Source organism: Marmota monax, unplaced genomic scaffold (genome assembly GCF_021218885.2).
Source record: "Marmota monax isolate L192 unplaced genomic scaffold, Marmota_monax_Labrador192_F-V1.1 WCK01_AAM20220418_F8-fsc00012, whole genome shotgun sequence".
NCBI classification, from domain to species: domain Eukaryota; kingdom Metazoa; phylum Chordata; class Mammalia; order Rodentia; family Sciuridae; genus Marmota; species Marmota monax.
The window spans coordinates 27,348,066-27,365,472 of NW_026695227.1; the positions used below are offsets into that span (position 1 = coordinate 27,348,066).

At 33.3% G+C, this 17,407-nt stretch overlaps 1 protein-coding gene and 1 pseudogene across 1 annotated transcript in view; one reads left to right on the top strand and one right to left on the bottom strand.

Annotated features, from left to right (window-relative positions):
* The window catches only part of Arid2 (AT-rich interaction domain 2), a 178,291-nt gene that overhangs the window by 119,588 nt on the left and 41,296 nt on the right, over window positions 1-17,407 (top strand). Inside the window, exons 7-12 of the mRNA XM_046435922.2 lie at window positions 7,692-7,758; window positions 7,850-8,100; window positions 8,437-8,533; window positions 8,622-8,831; window positions 9,644-9,811; window positions 16,476-16,557. Coding sequence (XP_046291878.1) covers window positions 7,692-7,758; window positions 7,850-8,100; window positions 8,437-8,533; window positions 8,622-8,831; window positions 9,644-9,811; window positions 16,476-16,557 — 875 coding nt within the window. The remainder of the gene's footprint in view (window positions 1-7,691; window positions 7,759-7,849; window positions 8,101-8,436; window positions 8,534-8,621; window positions 8,832-9,643; window positions 9,812-16,475; window positions 16,558-17,407) is intronic.
* LOC124087109 (nucleotidyltransferase MB21D2-like) overlaps window positions 3,378-17,407 on the bottom strand; it is a 60,817-nt pseudogene continuing 46,787 nt past the window's right edge.

Below are 17,407 nucleotides of genomic sequence, written 5' to 3' on the forward strand. Positions count from 1 at the left end.
GCAGGCCCCCTGACCCTCAAACAGCAACTTGCCATGAGTCCATACCAAAACAGGGAGCCAATGTCTTGTAGCAACTAAACCTGGCAAGTAATTTCACTCATGAAGCCAGAACACCTGTATTCCAATGCTGCCATCCACAGATATTTCCTGTTTTCTGCCCTCTAGGAAAACCTCCTTTGAACATACATGGTATTTTCTACTTGGGGATAATAACTTCTTCCTGCCATTTTCCCCCAAAAGCTCAGAAGTAGTGATGAGACTATTAAAAAAAAAAAAAATGGCACAGTGTTACTCTCTGGAGTCTGCCACTGTTTGGATGTATTTTTAGGCTCATTCTGCTAGGCTCTGGAGTTCCAGGTTTCTGTGCTACACAGGTGCTGGAAGAATCATAGAGAGAATGCAGGGCTCCCTGAAAACCAGGAAGTGCACAGTTAACATACAAGGATGTGGCCATTGATTTCTCTGAAGAGGAATGGGAAGCCTGCACCCTAGTCAGCAGAATTTACATAGAAATGTGATGGTAGAGAACAAACACAAAAATCTGACCTTCTTGGCCATTTCTTTTCATCATACCTAGGACTTTTCACCAGAACAGGACGTAAAATATTCAACCCAAAAATGCAAACCATATGGAAATTTTGGCCTCCACGATTTACGATTAAGGAAAGAATGGGAAAGTGTGGGTTGGAATGAAGTTCAGAAACCATGTCATAGTGAACCTAATTACCGGTATATATAAAAAAAAAAGTTATGAAAGTAGTGAAACTCTAACTTTAGCCTTGTTTTAAATCTTAGAAAACATCCATGTATTCACTTCACAAAAAAATCTGTACAGAGGTCAGAAATGTTGGGAAGTTGATTCTCAATGCTCAAAATTTATCCATTCTAGTATTTATATTCAAAATAATACATACAAATGTAAAAATATGAGAAGATTTTTAATCAAATCTCAAGCCTTACTCCACCCCCGAAAATTTATACTGTAGAGGAGCCTTACATATATAAAAAATGTGGCCAAGCACTTAAGCATCGCTCAACCCTTACTCAACACCAGAGAATTCATACAGGAGAAAAGCTCTACAAATGTAAATAATGTGGCAAAACTTTTGAACAAATCACAAATCATACTGGATGCCAGAGTATTCATACTGGATAGAAGCCCTATAAATGTAAAGAATATGGCAAAACCTCATAAGTGTTGTTCAACCCTTGCTCCACGCTGGAGGATTCACACTGGAAAGAAACCCCACAAATATAAGGAATGTGGTAAAGATTTTAATCAACTTTCACATATTATTCAACACCAGATAATTCATATTGAACCCAGACCTTATAAATGTAAAGAATGGGGCACAGTCTTTAAATATTGCTCAAACCTTTATAGTAACCAGAGATGTCATAGTAGTGAGAAACCCTACAAATGCAAAGAAAGTATCAGAGCTTTCAACTGAAATTCATACTTCATTACGCTCCAGAGAATTCATACTGGAGAAAAACCCTACAAATGTCAAGAATATGGCAAAGCTTTTATCCAAATCACAGATTTTACCTGACACCTGGGGAGAAGCCATACAAATGTAAAGAATGTGGCAAAGCCTTCAAATATTGCTCAAACGTTCATAGACACCAGAGATATCATAACAGTGAGAAACCCTATAAATGCAAATCAAAGCTTTCAGTCAAAGCTCAAACATCATTACACACTGGAAAATTTATACTGGAGAAAAGCCTTACCAATGTGAGATGGAGAGACCCTAGAATTGTACAAAGTGTGGTAAATTCTGTAACACTTGTTCACATCTTATTCAACACCTCAGAATTCATATTGGAGATATACTGGAGAATTCAGAGTAGAAAGAAATCTTAAAAATGTATATAATGTATCAAAGCCTTTATTCAGATTTAAAACTTTCTTCATCATCAGAAAATTTATGCAATATTGAAATCTAATAGGTATAAAGATATGCAAACACCTTTGTCCAAAAAGTATACCATTAGAGAACAGAAAAATATTTATAATAAAATAAAACCTTTAGAATTTTTTTTTTTTTTTAAAGTTACATCTAGAATTCTAAAAGAAATAAATACAGGGCTGGGGTTGTGGCTCAGCGGTAGAGCGCTTGACTAGCACATACGAGGACTCGGGTTCCATCTTCAGCACCACATAAAAATAAAATAAAGATACTGTGTCCATCTATAACTAAAAAAATAAAGTGTTATTTAAAAAAAAAAGAAAGAAATACAAAGACACGTTTATCAAGTATATCCTTCCTAGCTTTAAGAGTTAATGAAAAGCCTGGTATACCCCTATAATCCCAGCAGCTCAGGAGGCTGAGGTAGGAGGGTCGTGAGTTCAAAGCCAGCCTCAGAAAAAAAAAGGTGCTAAGCAACTCAGTGAGTCCCTGTCTGTAAATAAAATACAAAATAGGGCTTGGGATATGGCTCAGTGGCTGGGTCACACACACCCTGCCTCCCATACCCCATCCACCCGCCCGCCAGCCTGCAACCAAAAAAGTCAATGAACAGCTGGGCAAGATGGCGTATGCCTGTGGCTGGGGACACTTGAGACCAGAGGATCGAAAGTTCACAGCCAGTATCAGCAACTTAGGGAGGCCGTAAGCAATTTAGTGAGACCCTGTCTCTAAATAAAATATTGTAAAAATGGGTTGGGAATGTGGCTCACTGGTTAAGCACCCCTGGGTTCAATTCCTGGTTCCCTCCCCCCGACCAAAAAATCAATGAATAGATATGAAACTTTTTTTAAAAAACTTCCCAAAGATAGAAGCCAGGAATATCAAAGAGGATAAAACAGGATCCCACAATTAACAGAGAACTAAAGTAAATGAAAATACTTTTTTTTGACTAAGAGAAGTGGGCTGAATGAAAATTGATAGCATTTCAAGAGTGGATGATAATTTGTACTAAAACACTATGCAACTCTGACAAGGCAAAGATTTAATTAGTAGATATAACAATTATAATGGTATATTCTTAAGTCGAATTTAAATAAGTTGTCAAATAATTATACACACTAAAACTAATATCTGGGAACCTTAATTTTGTTTGAAAAGCTATTAGACTCTACCTTCAAACCATCCTGTGTTTGCTGATTTGTACATTCGATGAAGTTGCTCCAAAAATTATTACTTTCAAAGGTTACATTGTTTGGTGAAAAAGGGGGAAACCATTCTGAACACTGGTCAAAAGAAAGAAATCTAGTCAACATGCCAGGTAGTTCCAAGTCTTTGTGTTTCTCAGATACACACAGAATTGAAAATTCATTAGGAAATGAATGAGTTTGTATGAAGATGGCAGTTCCCACTGCCAGCAAGGCAGTCTGTCTGATCTGTAACACACCTGTCTTCCTAGAGCAGATTTCAGGTTGAGAGCTCTGGTGGGGGAACTGAACAAATCTCCTCTTATAGGTGTTCCAGCGTGCTGCACTGAGGGAATGAAATAATTGGGATACATCTTGTTGCCCAGATAGTGTTTAAGTTCATCACAAGGCCTCGAAAAAGTGAGCTGCATAGTCTTCTTGAGCCAGACAGTTGGTAGGAGTCTGTTACAGTCCCACAGCGTCATGCTCCACAGGTGATAGGGTCTAATGGTTGTATGCCAGAAAAAGAGTTTAATGGTGATGGCCTGGTAGGCCGACAAGAAACTGCTAGAGTCACTTCTTCAATTGCTCCTTGCTTCTGGCAAAGTATAGCTGCCATTCTTGTTGTTCTTGTCTTAGTAGGAGTAACCAGGCACCAAGTAAAACCCACTGATGAACTTCTCTCTCACTAATCTTCCCATCTAGAAGTGGTTCTCCATGAGCCAGCTTTGGGCCACTTCAGGCCAACGTTTGAAAGATACCACAGGGACAGAAATGTACAATCCACTACTGCTCCTTACATCCAGAATGATGGCAATGATGGTTCCATTCTTTTCTACTTTTCTACCTTTGGCATCTCTTGCTGGGATTTCTTCTCTATCTCTGATGTGACAGTGCTGATGGAGTCATAGAGCTAGTCAGCCACTTGTAAGGGAGAAGTAGTGTTTGGTGGCACCATTGATGTGATCTTTGATGATGTAACAGTCTTCGTCAGAAAGCCAAAGACTCAGAAAGGAAAAGCACAAGGCTTAGTGGCACAGGCTGATTACAGTCATGCAGTTTAAGGACTGGCACCAGAAGGGTGAAGTTTATATCATAGTCAGTGCCCCAGACAGACATTGAGCTCATCTAAGTCCAGATCCACCAGACTTCTCTAGAGAGCAACAGATATTCATTAACCACTGGAAGGTTTTAGTCTAGTTTTTGCACCATCTCCAGTTGGAAAAGATGAGATCCTTGGCTGTCTGAATCTCTAGCATTGTCTGGTTATCGTATTCCCACTGGTTGTGCTTTGTAAATTATTGAATGGATTTGTTCAGTTCCCCCACCAGAGCTCTGAAACCTGAAATCTGCTCTAGAAAGACAGCTGTGTTACAGATCAGAGAGACTGCCTTGCTGGCAGTGGGAACTTCCATCTTCATACAAACTCGCTTATTGTTTTTGGACATTTTTTCTGTGTATCTCATTGTGGATTGTTGCTTTGTTATGCTTTCATCTTATCTACTTAAGCTACTTTCATCTTGTGAATTTTTTTTATTTCAGATTACATTTTTCTAAAACTTTTATTTGGTTCTCTTTAATACTGTTTATTTCTTTCCCAGTTATATTCATATTTTCCTTTAAATTCTTGAGCATATTTAATACTTTTTTGATGTTCTTGTCAATTATTTTATGGTCTTTATTATTTTGGTTTGTTTTTGTTGAAACTTATTTTTGTCTTGATTATAAGTCATTTTTTTAAGTTCATATGTCTAGAAAATTTTTATGATGTATATATACAGTAAATGTTATATTGTTGAGTATCTGAATTTGCTTGAGTAACTAACTTTGTTCAGATAGGCTGTTTGTTGATTAATGGATCTTTATAGTATGGTTGGTTTTAGATTCATATCATATATTGTATTGCCCAGCTTTTTGTTACCATATAACAAAATACTCTTTTTACTTTATAAAAAAGAAAAGGTTTATTTTGGCTCTGTGAGGTTCCCATTTGGAGGTTCCCATTCACAAAACAACTGGCCCTTTTTCTTTGCGACTATGACAAAGCAGCATATCATAGCAGGAGTGTGTCGTAGAGCAAAAACAGTCACCTCATGTCCAGGAAGCAAGAAAGAAAAGAAGAAGGGTCTGAAATACCACAGTCTCCTTTGAGGGCATGTCCCCAGTTACCTAAGGACCTCCTACGAGGCCCTACATCTGAAAGATTTCACCACCTCCAATAGGACAACTAACTATGAGGGTTAATCCTTTAACACCTGGGCCTTTGAGGGGCATTGAAGATCCAAATTATAGTACATGTAGCATTGTCTTTAGAACTAGTTAACTCCTAGTCCTAATGTGTGGCATTATGGGAATTTCTATTGAATAAGCTGAAAGTCTGTTTTTTCTACTCTAGAGATTCCTCAACTGGCTCCTTAACATTTTTTTTTTTCAAATGTTCTTAACATTTGTTTTTTTCCACTGGTATTATGGAGTTTGACCAAATGAATGTGCAACTTAGTACTCAGAGTAGACTAAAGGGGTCCCTCTTTAGATTAATGGAACTCTTGCTCTTTATAGCCCCTCTTTTGCCTACAAACTAGCTCTCAAATTCTGTGTGCCTTAGCCTTGGTGAGATCTGATCAATCTCAGCTTAGCAATTGTTAAGGTCTCTTGAGTTTCTCTTCTGTATGCCTTATTCTAGAAATAATGTACAGGTAGAAATATGGAGCATTCATTGGGTTTGCCTCTTTGTGTTTTCCCTTGTTTTAGTACCTATAAGCTTCCTGAATTTTCCTATCTGTGAAAACTCTTTTTTTTTTTTTTTTAATTGCAGTGCCAGAGATTGTATCCAGGGTCTTTCACATGCTGGGCAAGTGCTCTACCACTAAGCTATATCCTCAGCTCCTTCTGAAAACTTTTTCAGAAAAATGTTTTATGGCAGGATGACTATACCAGTACCAATTATTCTATTATGCCTGAACAAAAGTTTCCTCAAAACATTTTTCCTAAATTTTAATTTTATATTTATTTTTATCCCCTAAGATTTTTTTAAAAAAAATGTGTATTTATTTTGTTTAACTTAACTACATTTACCTTTTCCATATATTTTTCTTTAATTCGCATTTGCAGAGTAATGAGTTTTTTCAGTTTTCACTTATCGGGAAATGTCTATTATTACACATTCATTCTTGAAGAACAGTTTTACTGTATAAAATTATATGTTGGTAAATATTTTCTTCCCTCACTTTGGAAAACATATTCCATTGTCTTCTGGCTTTCATAGTTTCTGTAACGTAGTCTGCTATCATTTTAATTGTTGTCCTTTTAAAGGTTTTCTGTTCTTTTTTTCTATCTCCATTTATGATTTTTCTTTTGATGTTTCAGAAATTTTATTATGATGTTCCTACACATTTTTATTTACTTTTCTTGGAGTTTGTAGTTCTTCTTAAGTCTGAAAGTTGATGTATTTATCTAATCATTTACTATACCCATCCACAGAGTTCTTAATTTTAGTTACGTTTTCAGTTCTAGAATTTCTATCTAGTTCTTTATTTTAGTTTTCATTTCTTTCCCAACATCTGTAGTCTTTTATGTCTTTGAACTTATTATTCGTGGTTATTTTAAATTCTGTATCTAATAACTTTATTATTTTACTTCCCTATGGCCCTTTTTTCATAGTTATTGACCATGTTCTTTGTTCATGTGACAAGTTGTTTTTTATTGTTAACCAAACATTATTTGTCTTAGGTTTTTTTGTTGTTTGTTTTATTTTTTAAATATAGTGGTCCTCTTGAGTAGTCTCATGATGTCTGTGGCTCTCAGAATAAAAGTTTTACATGCAAAACAACTTTGATTCCAAAAGATAATTATTTTTTGGTATATACATACCATATTATTTAGAAATAAAAAGTTAATTAATAGCTCACATGCTTTTTTATTAGTACATAAGTTCCAGGCAAGTGGAATGGGCAATGTTCATTTTGTATAAGATATATCAATATAAAGGCATTCGGTTTTTAGCTACAAAAAAGATTATTAAATAATTGGATGGATTTTGCTTTCTATTTAGGAACCAAAACTGTATCACTTGTTGTGCCTCAGAATTGTCTGTAAATAGGAATATTGTGATTATTTGCCATTTGCAGGTGAGATTAATACCTCCCTTAATTTTTAAGTACTGTTCTGTACAAACACTTACTTGTAGATATTTTCTATAGCTATAAAAATAATCTGAAAATGTCTGTGATTCATATTGGTGACTCTGTCACGGTTTGTGCTATCATAGTCTTTGGACTAACATTCAGAGTTGAAGAAAGTGTTGAAGAAATTTCAGTTAAATATTAATGAACATAAAGATTCATTTTTTCCCCCTCATACAAGTTCACAGATGTTCTACTTTCCTTCAGAGGCCTTATAGGATTCTGTTGCCCACCAGGTTAAGGATCCTTGACCTAAAAAGAAAGAAAAAACAAATCTTAATTACATAAGAATCCTTTAACTATACGAAATTAAGCATTTATGTTGAAGAACAAAATCCATAGTGTGACTTTTTAAAGTAACAGAATAGTTGTTTCAAATCATTGGCATTTAGCATACTAATTTCTGATTACAGTTTTGGAAAGACATTGTTGATGATAATGAAGTACGTGATCTCATTTCTGATAGAAACAAGTCTCAGGGTAAGTCAATAAAAGTATAATTAAGTGATTTCAAAATTGCAACAATGGTAAATAAAATACCAATTTATGAAATTTCTATTTTCTCTTATAGAAGGTACATCAGGAGAATGGATCTGGGAATCTTTATTTCATCCACCTCGAAAGCTGGGCATTAATGATATTGAAGGACAGCGGGTACTTCAGATTGCAGTGATTTTGCGAAATCTTTCCTTTGAAGAGGGCAATGTTAAGCTCTTGGCAGCTAATCGTACCTGTCTTCGTTTCCTATTACTTTCTGCACATAGTCATTTTATTTCTTTAAGGCAATTAGGCCTTGACACATTAGGAAATATTGCAGCTGAGGTAAGCATGTTACAGTATCTTAAAATTGCTTTTGTAGTTAGCAACATTTACTTAAAAATTTTAGGATGTGTGTGGCATTTTATTATAGTTGTCCATATTTGCAGAATATTTATTAAATGGTTACATGTATTTGTTGTCAAAAGTGGTGGTGCAGAAATAGCAAACATTTGTGGAAAAAAAGAAATACTTGAAATGATGCTTCAAATTGAGCCTTGACTATTCTCATAATAATTATACATTTTAAAATAATACAGTGGTTTTTTTTTCAATTTTTTTAAATTTGAAATATAGAACTCTAGAAGAAACATTCCTCAACAGTACTGTTCTTTTTTCTAGCTTTTATTGGACCCTGTTGATTTCAAAACTACTCATCTGATGTTTCATACTGTTACAAAATGCTTAATGTCAAGGGATAGATTTTTAAAGATGAGAGGTGAGTACTCAATTAAGTTTTTAATTGTGGAAAGTAAACAAACTTTATCATTTGTTAAAATATATGTGTGTTTGTGTATGTTTTACAGGCATGGAAATTTTGGGAAATCTTTGCAAAGCAGAAGATAATGGTGTTTTAATTTGTGAATATGTGGATCAAGATTCATATAGAGAGATCATTTGTCATCTCACTTTACCTGATGTGCTGCTTGTAATCTCAACACTTGAGGTGCTATACATGCTCACTGAAATGGGAGATGTTGCTTGCACAAAAATTGCAAAAGTAGAAAAGAGCATTGGTAAGATGAGACCAAAAATCTTGTAAATTATTTTCTTCACTGAGGAAAAATATATAATGTGCTGTATAAAAAACTACTCAGTATTTGAGATTTTCTGTTTAATTTTGAGGAATATTACCTTCTCAAAAACACTGTTTGTTTTAGTCTTCTGCCTCTTTTAGACAGGTAAGATACATCTGTGATGGAAGAACAGGATTGTATGGCTAACAGTAATTACTATTCTTTATATCTATTGTGTTTTAAATTTTAAAAGGACAAAACTCCTATGTCTGACTTTTTGGGAGTAGGTCTTTCAGTTTCAAATGGTCAGCTTCTACTGTTGAATACCTAAAGCTAGTAAAGTAAGCCTCCATTTCTAGAATTTGCTGGTAATAGTGCTGTCCTTAAAAATCAGTGAACTTACCTCCTTAAAGGTAGTCCATTATAAACATACTTATTAAAGCATGCCATGTTAATATTTAACTCAATGATTAAAATGATCTTTCTTGAGAATAAGTACTAAAATCAGAGTTAAAGATTTAGCTTGAACAGTGAAATATTGAGATTAAGTTGTCATTTTCTATATCAACAATTCTTAAATCCAGCTACACACCAGAATCACTTGGGAACCTTTTGAAAGATACCTACTCTCCACTTCAGAACTACTAAACAAATTGAGATTGTGATTTTGTTGTTGTTGTTGTTTTTTTAAGATCCATAGGTAATTCTGATGTACTATGACTGGCATTTGAGAAGCAGTATTCTGTATATGTATATCCTCCAGAGATGGCATTGTTTTGTAATACAATGGACTGATAATTTTTTTTTTTTAGACATGTTAGTTTGTCTGGTTTCTATGGATATTCAGATGTTTGGCCCTGATGCACTAGCAGCAGTAAAACTCGTCGAACATCCAAGTTCCAGTCACCAAGTTTTATCTGAAATTAGGCCACAAGCTATAGAGCAAGTCCAAACCCAGACCCATGTAGCATCATCCCCAGGTTAGTGTTTTTATATATTCTTTTTCAATGTGCTTATGTGTGTAAGATTTAATGCTGAGAATCAGTTTAAATTTTTAGTACGAAGACCTGATATTTTACAATAGAATAGGTAAAGGACGATTTGGATATGCAACTTCTTAGATAGTTTACATTCCAGGAGTATTAATATCCAGAAGAGTAAAGAAGAAGAATAGTATAGAAATCAAGTTGAGAAGGATTTAGAGAATTGTAAGGGATTAGGTATTCACAACTGTACAAGCAGTAAGTATGCTACTGAGCTTATTATTTGTGATTATTGTTCTGGGAAACTGACATACTAGGAATGTTAATTATATATATTACCTTATAATTCATTTGGGTAATGATGAGGATACACAAGTATATTACCCCTGAATCTTGGCCCCAGTACCACAGAATCATCCTGGGAGCAGACACTTGCACACACACATACATAAGCATGTGTATCTATCTACACATGTGTAGAGTCCGATGGCTCAATTTTGTTTAACCCAAATGGCTCTAAGTGCAGACTGTCTAACAACCAGCCTTCTCTTTCGTCCTTGGACTTCTTTCTCCTGGCACATTCTGAGTCATCATTTTTATATTTTAGCACTTAGCCTTTTTGTAGTCCTCTGTCTTTCATTTGTCCTAACAAAAGCAATTCATCTTTTACTTCACCTACCTTTCCAGTTTCTACCCTTTCACTTGATACTGTCCCCAAGATACTTTTCCTGTGGTTTTTTAATTTTTTTTATAGATGATACTTATTTTCTCAGTTGATCTCACTTTTCACTTTGCAGTTCATTAATATGGAGGCTGTGTAGAATGAATTTCTTAAATTTTGTGCTACTTTACTACAAATTTACTAGCATCAGAACTTATTCTCCTTCAACTTCCCCGTGTGTCAGAAAAGAGATGCTCTTCTGAATCTGTGCTCGAAGTATCAGTTATTTTTTGTTTTGTTTCCTATTTTATTTATATATGACAGCAGAATGCATTACAATTCTTATTACACATATAGAGCAAATTTTTCACATCTCTGGTTGTATACAAAGTATATTCACACCAACTCACGTCTTCATACCTGTACTTTGGGTAATAATGATCATCACATTTGTTGATTTTTTGTTTTTTTTTTTACTTCTTCCTTGTAGCTAGAAATGCTAACAGGTTCTTTCTCATTCACCTTCACTGTGCCCAAACCAAAATTTTCATTGTCTTTAATCTTTATCCCATCAGCGTATTCACCAAACCTTGTTGTTGTTTTTTTTAAATACCCTCATTTCTTCCCTTACCAGTGCTAATGACTCTTATGAGAGTCATCTCTCTATAGGTAAATGTTCTCCTCACATTCAGTTATGGCCCCACCCCATCCCCTATTCTAATTCACAGTAATAAAATTCTATACAAAGTATCTATGCAAAGTACTTAAGAGTTATATTTCCTGGGTTTCCATTAGGACCTTGTAAGTATCTGATAAAATTGCATCATGTGCATTTAACCTACATGAACAAAACTGAATAAAATAAAAGGGAAAAAATAGATAATTTCAATTGTCAGTGTACTCAATGAATTTTTACCCACAGGAAACAGATGTTAATCAGCTAAAACATATTTGTGGAATATTCAGAGTATTAATGGTTTCTGAGCCTTGACAATGAAGCAAAATGGATCAGTTTAGTGGGTGGTAGAGATGTGTTTTTATCCTCAAAGAAACTGAGGATTAAATTAATTGAGGGCCATAGAGAAATAGTGTCTAACAAAGAAAGGAACTGATAAATTGTCAGTGAATTCATTCAGGTATGAAACATCTAATTCTTATTTGGAAAATGTCCAAATGAAAAATTGAGTGTTTGTGGCTTATTCATTTATATAGTAATTAATTGATGGAGATGGGCTTTAAGGAATATAGCAGTTAATTTTTGAGCTAGAGAGCACTTTAGTACTTATGTGTACTGTAAATTATATCTTTAAATGTTTGACTTTTTACCTTATTGTTTGACTTTTTACCTTTTTTTAATGTTATGTGTTATGGAATAGTCATTCAAACTTTTGCTTTTTTTTCCCATCACTATGAAAGCTTTTTTTAAATATTTTTTATTTGTAGTTGGACACAATACCTTTATTTTATTTATTTATTGTTATGTGGTACTGAGGATCAAACCCAGGGCCTTGCACATGCTGGACAAGTGCTCTACCGCTGAGCCATAACCCCAGCCCACTATGAAAGCTTTTTATTTACCTATTTTATGTTGATATCTAAGTTTTATCAAAATTAAAATAGATACAAAGAAAATATTTTCTTGAAATATATCAAATTTTTTTTTTTTTTTTTTTTGCTTTTGCTTTGCTGAGGATTGAACCCAGAGCCTCCTGCATGCTAGGCAAAGGCTCTATCACTGAGCTACACATCCAGCCTCCTAAACTGACTTTTAAAAAATCATTAAAACACTCTCTATATCCATCGGAGTCTGGTTACCATCATGTACTTAAAAAAATACACACATGTGCTAGGAGTGTATGTAGGTCAGTGGTGGAGAATGTGATTAGCATGTAAGAGTCCCTGGACTCAACCCCAAAACACACATGCATATGTGTGTGCACTTTAACATTAGAAATTTTACAATATCCCTTTTTCATCTTGCATTTATTCTAATATCCTTACAGAATTTTTATCCTAATGTAATACATTTTATACAAGTACATCTTTTTATGAGATAAATGGAACTTTTCTTCCCTGTTTCTCTAAAAGTTATTAATCCAGTGTATCTGAATGCTATTTACTACTGAAATGAAATTGCAATTAGCATCAGTTCTATCCCTGATGAATACATAAGGTTGAAAACTTAATCAATCAATCAATCAATGGATGAGGATAAAATTTATAATTATTTGAACTAATTCAGAATTATCCAAAAAGTTTTAAAACTTTTAATGACCATCTGACCACTAGAGCTCTTTATTTTTGTTGAAATCAAAGAATTATCAAGTACCAGACTTGTGAGAGTGTTTGTTGCCCTCTCTTTAGATTTATTTTAGTTTCTATAAAATATATCAAAAAGATATTAAGAAAATATGACTATATATTATACTTGCTACTCCTTTACTTAGTGCCATCTTGTGTGAGTTAATATATTCAAGAAGTTTTAGTATAGTGGTTCTCAAACTTGATGAGTGTGCATCAAAATCACCTGTTCATAGGTTTACTTGAAACACAGATTTCTGGGTTCCATACTCTGAATTTCCCAATTGGAGGACCTGAGAATGTTTGTTTCTGATATATTCCCATATGTTAATGTCTGGAGTTTATACTTTGAGGATCACTGGATTAGGAAAATTGATATATTATTCAATTCAAGACCAGTAAATACGGTATTTTGACATTTTATAAAGTGCTTTGTATCATGTGCTTTAAATACATTTTTGTGAAAATCTTGGCACTGCAGATTTACCTCATTCAGCATATGAAAAATGTCTACTACAGATCCTAATTGATAAAGCTGTTTTTTTGTTTCCTTGTTTGATTTTTCTTTTTGTTCTGGGGTTGAACCCAGGGCCTGACACTTACTAAGTATGTATTCTACACTGAACTACATCCCTAGCCCAATAAAAAAGCTGATTTTTATTTCCAAAGTTCTCTTGCTTAATCAGTCTGGCTTTCTATTACTTTGGGGAAATCCAACTTTTTTTTTTTTTTTTTTTTTTTTTAATTTTTAGTTGGAGATGGCACAATGCCTTTATTTTATTTATTTATGTGGTGCTGAAGATCAAACCCAGAGCCCCACACATGCAAGGCAAGCACTCTACCACTGAGCCACAACCCCAGCCCAAAGTCCAACTTTTTCAACTAGGAAAAGTATGTTAATATATACTCATATCACTCCTTTCTTACATCAGAATTCTGAGAGTTCAATTTGCCATGAATTTGTCATTTGAATGAAATCAGATACCACTACCTTAAATAATTTCTTTAAAATATTTTCTGTGTTTTGCTTATACAATATTTTGCCTCAGAAGTAATGCATTCTTTAACAGTAGTTAGGGGATAGAGGAGGCAAACACATAAAGAAAATTGTTATCACTGTATCTGAATTCATAATTTATAACCCTAAAGGTCTAGAATTACCTATTTCTAATTTTCCTAATGCCTGCATTGTTTTTTAACTGTAATATGTAAAACACTGGGATTGACAGGAAGCCCTACCATAATACCTTATTTAAAATGAGACTTTGGGAACCCTAATATTTTAAATTCTCTTTTTGGTGCACCTGAAGTTTTAAAATCATAATAGCTAACAAACATTCGTACAGTACTTACTTAGTACCAGGCTTTCTTTAAAGAAACTTATAAATAAACTCCTCTAATCCTCATAATAACCTTATGAGATCAGTGTACTATTACTTTTCCCCATTTTATAGACAGAATTTAAGAAATTTGCCTATGGTTACATTGCTGGTGAGTGATGGAACTCTGGAGCCAGCCTTTCTGGGTGCCAGAGTAATGCATTTAATCTTAATTCTTACTCCTGCAGTGCTATAATAAGTAAGGGAGAAGTAAGCCTTTCTGTTTCAAAATGGGAGAAAGCAGCTTTTTCAACAAGGAGATGATATCCTTGGGCAAAGCAGTTTTAGTAAGGAATACATAGAAAAGTTGAGTGTCTGGAAATTGATTCCTTTCAAGGTATAAAGTGCTTTTGTATCATTTGGTATGTCTTCAGGTATCATGGGCAGTGCTTCTCAGTTTATAGATTCTTTATAGTAATTGTACATTTCCAGTTTCATTTTTAATTGTGGTTACACAATTTTTTATGCATTATAAATAAGGCTTCTCATAGTTTCAGCATAATTTCTAATGTTTTATGAAATTATTATTAATCAATTCAGACAATTTAAGTCTGAATACAGTATATATTCATTTATGTTGCAAGTGATAAAGAAAAGGGAAGAAGATTCTTTGTATTCAACCCCTAGAAGAATATTTTCTGTAATAGTGTTTTCAAGTTAAATGAAGAAGTGATAAGGAGGAATTTCCAAAAAGAGGATTTTGGTTGTTTTATCATATTCAGTTAAGAAGCATATCACAGTATGGCCGCTGAAATGTGGCAACCTAAATTCAAATCCAGCTCTTCTAAAAGAAAGCTTTCTAGTTACATCTAGTTCTTTCCATTGTGTGGTCCTGTGTGAATTTAATCTCTGAAATTTAGTTTTCTAATTTGTAAAATAGGAATAATTAAACTTATACTTACAAAGGAAATTAAAGTAAATAATATAAATAAAAATGGCTTAATATTCATTAAGTAGAAATATTTGTTAAGTGGAAGTATTCGTTGAGTGGCTGTTCTTAGTTATTATACCAAAGCCTGGGGTTCTTATCAAATGTCATGATTGATTCAAATCATTCAGCTTCTGCTGTATTTTGGAACTCTTCTAAATCTAGTAACTTGAAAATGTGTCAGTTCTGTGTTAAGTGTTCTGAGAAATTTTGCTAAAATGTCATCTGGATAAAAAAGGGGGGGATATATTCCACATGTTTAAAACCTTCATTGTCATGCCAATTTAATGATGACATTGAATAACTTACTTTTTATATTTTTATGTTTATTTGTATTTACTGATAAGTATAACTTTATCTTCTTTTTTCACATTGTCATTTGATTCTTTGTTTAGTATAAAGGAAAATATTCATTTTTCTATAGATCTTTTCAACTTGTTGGAAAATAATAGATGGTTTTAGCTTCATTTATATTCATTCATTGGCCTTGAAATTATTTTAAAATATGACTTATGTGAAATATTAGAAACGATGTGTCTCAGTATTTTTACACAACAATGTTGCCTCTTTCAAAAAGTATACATCAAAATTATTATTACAACACATCTCTCCCTTTTGTCCCCTTCCCAAAGGAATAATCTATGGGAATTCTTTCTAGAATGTGAGACTCTAAATTAGTTTAGCTTTTGTTCATTTTACCACAGAAATCTTATAGAGTTAATATTGACCTTTTTTTGGTTTTGTTTTTTTGATATCGGAAATTGAACTCGGGCACTCAACTACTGAACCACATCCCCAACCCAACCTTGTGTTTTATTTAGATACAGGGTCTCACTGAGTTGCTTTAGTGTCTGCTATTTTTGAGGCTGGCTTTGAATTCATGATCCTTCTGCTTCAGTCTCCCAAACCACTGGGATTACAGGCATGTGCCACAGTGCCTGGCTAATACTGACCTTTTAAATTAAGAAGTAAAGTTATAGTTTCTAATGCATCATTCTTCTGTAACTAGCTGAGAAATGCCTGTTATGTGTGTGGCCTAATTAAACCACGTGCATTTTGGTTTCTTTAGCTGTACCTACCTAGCAGAAGAATTAGTTAAGATAATATATGTAAATGTTTAGTCAGTGATTGGCCCCATGAGAAAACAGATTTTAAATTATGTGTTAAATCAACCATATATTACTATTATTTGAATGGTTGTAAAGACTAAACAAATATGAACCTTCTAAAGATGGTGCCTGGTATAATATATGTTCCATTATATATTAGTTTCTCAAATTTGTATATTTTTATGTTAGTACGCCTTTTTAAAAGATAATGACATAGTTCCAATAATAAAATTTTTAAAAATTCTTTTAAATTATGTAGCTAATGTATTTTTTTTTTCTTTAGCTTCCAGAGCAGTTGTAACACAACATGTTGCTCCACCTCCAGGAATAGTGGAAATAGATAGTGAGAAGTTTGCTTGTCAATGGTAAGTGGTTTATTTCTATGAAGGTTTTATCATTGGGAAGAATATGCAAAAGAAAAAAGGAAATGTATCTAACGGTCATCCAGAATGTTTTAGAGTGTGTGTGTGTGTGTGTGTATGTATGTATTTATGTTAGAGTAGAATATCATTTATATGAAAAAAAGGAAAATATAAAATCGCTTTACCTATATTTTGGAATAATTCGAAAAAAATCATCAGAATTTTCAGAATTAAAATAGTCTAATTGGAATTTCATTTAATTATACCGTTTAGTTCCTTTCTTTGAAGTTAAAAAGTTGTATATCACTTTTATAGAGAATAATATTTGATTATCATATAAATTACAAAGTTCATTCTTCTGAAATTAATGTTTTCTTAAAAGTGAACTAAACTAACTTTAATAAAACAAGGTTTTGTTGTTAAACATTCCTTCTTTTCCATCTATACCAAATTATCTTAATCATTGACGGTTAATTTTTCCTTTTTGTTGAGTAATAAGGGGAAATTAATCAAAAGACAAAATAGCCAGTATAACTACCTTAAAATAAGCAACTTGACAATGATATTTTCTTGAGAACATTGAGTAGTCATATCTCAGCCACTTTCTGAACAAACAAATGTACAGTTAATTAGATTTCATTTTGTCATGGAGCATTGTCTCAACATTATTTATGAAGTAATTTAAATTTTTTAAACTCAACTTATTGCAATAAAAAATCACTTTTCTAATGACATAACCCTTTATAATATTTCTTTCCTTTTTCCCTTTTGTTCCATTTTTCTAATATTATTTGTCCCTTATTCCATATTCTTGTTACTCTGTGTTTCATATTTTTGGTGTTTTCGTATCCTT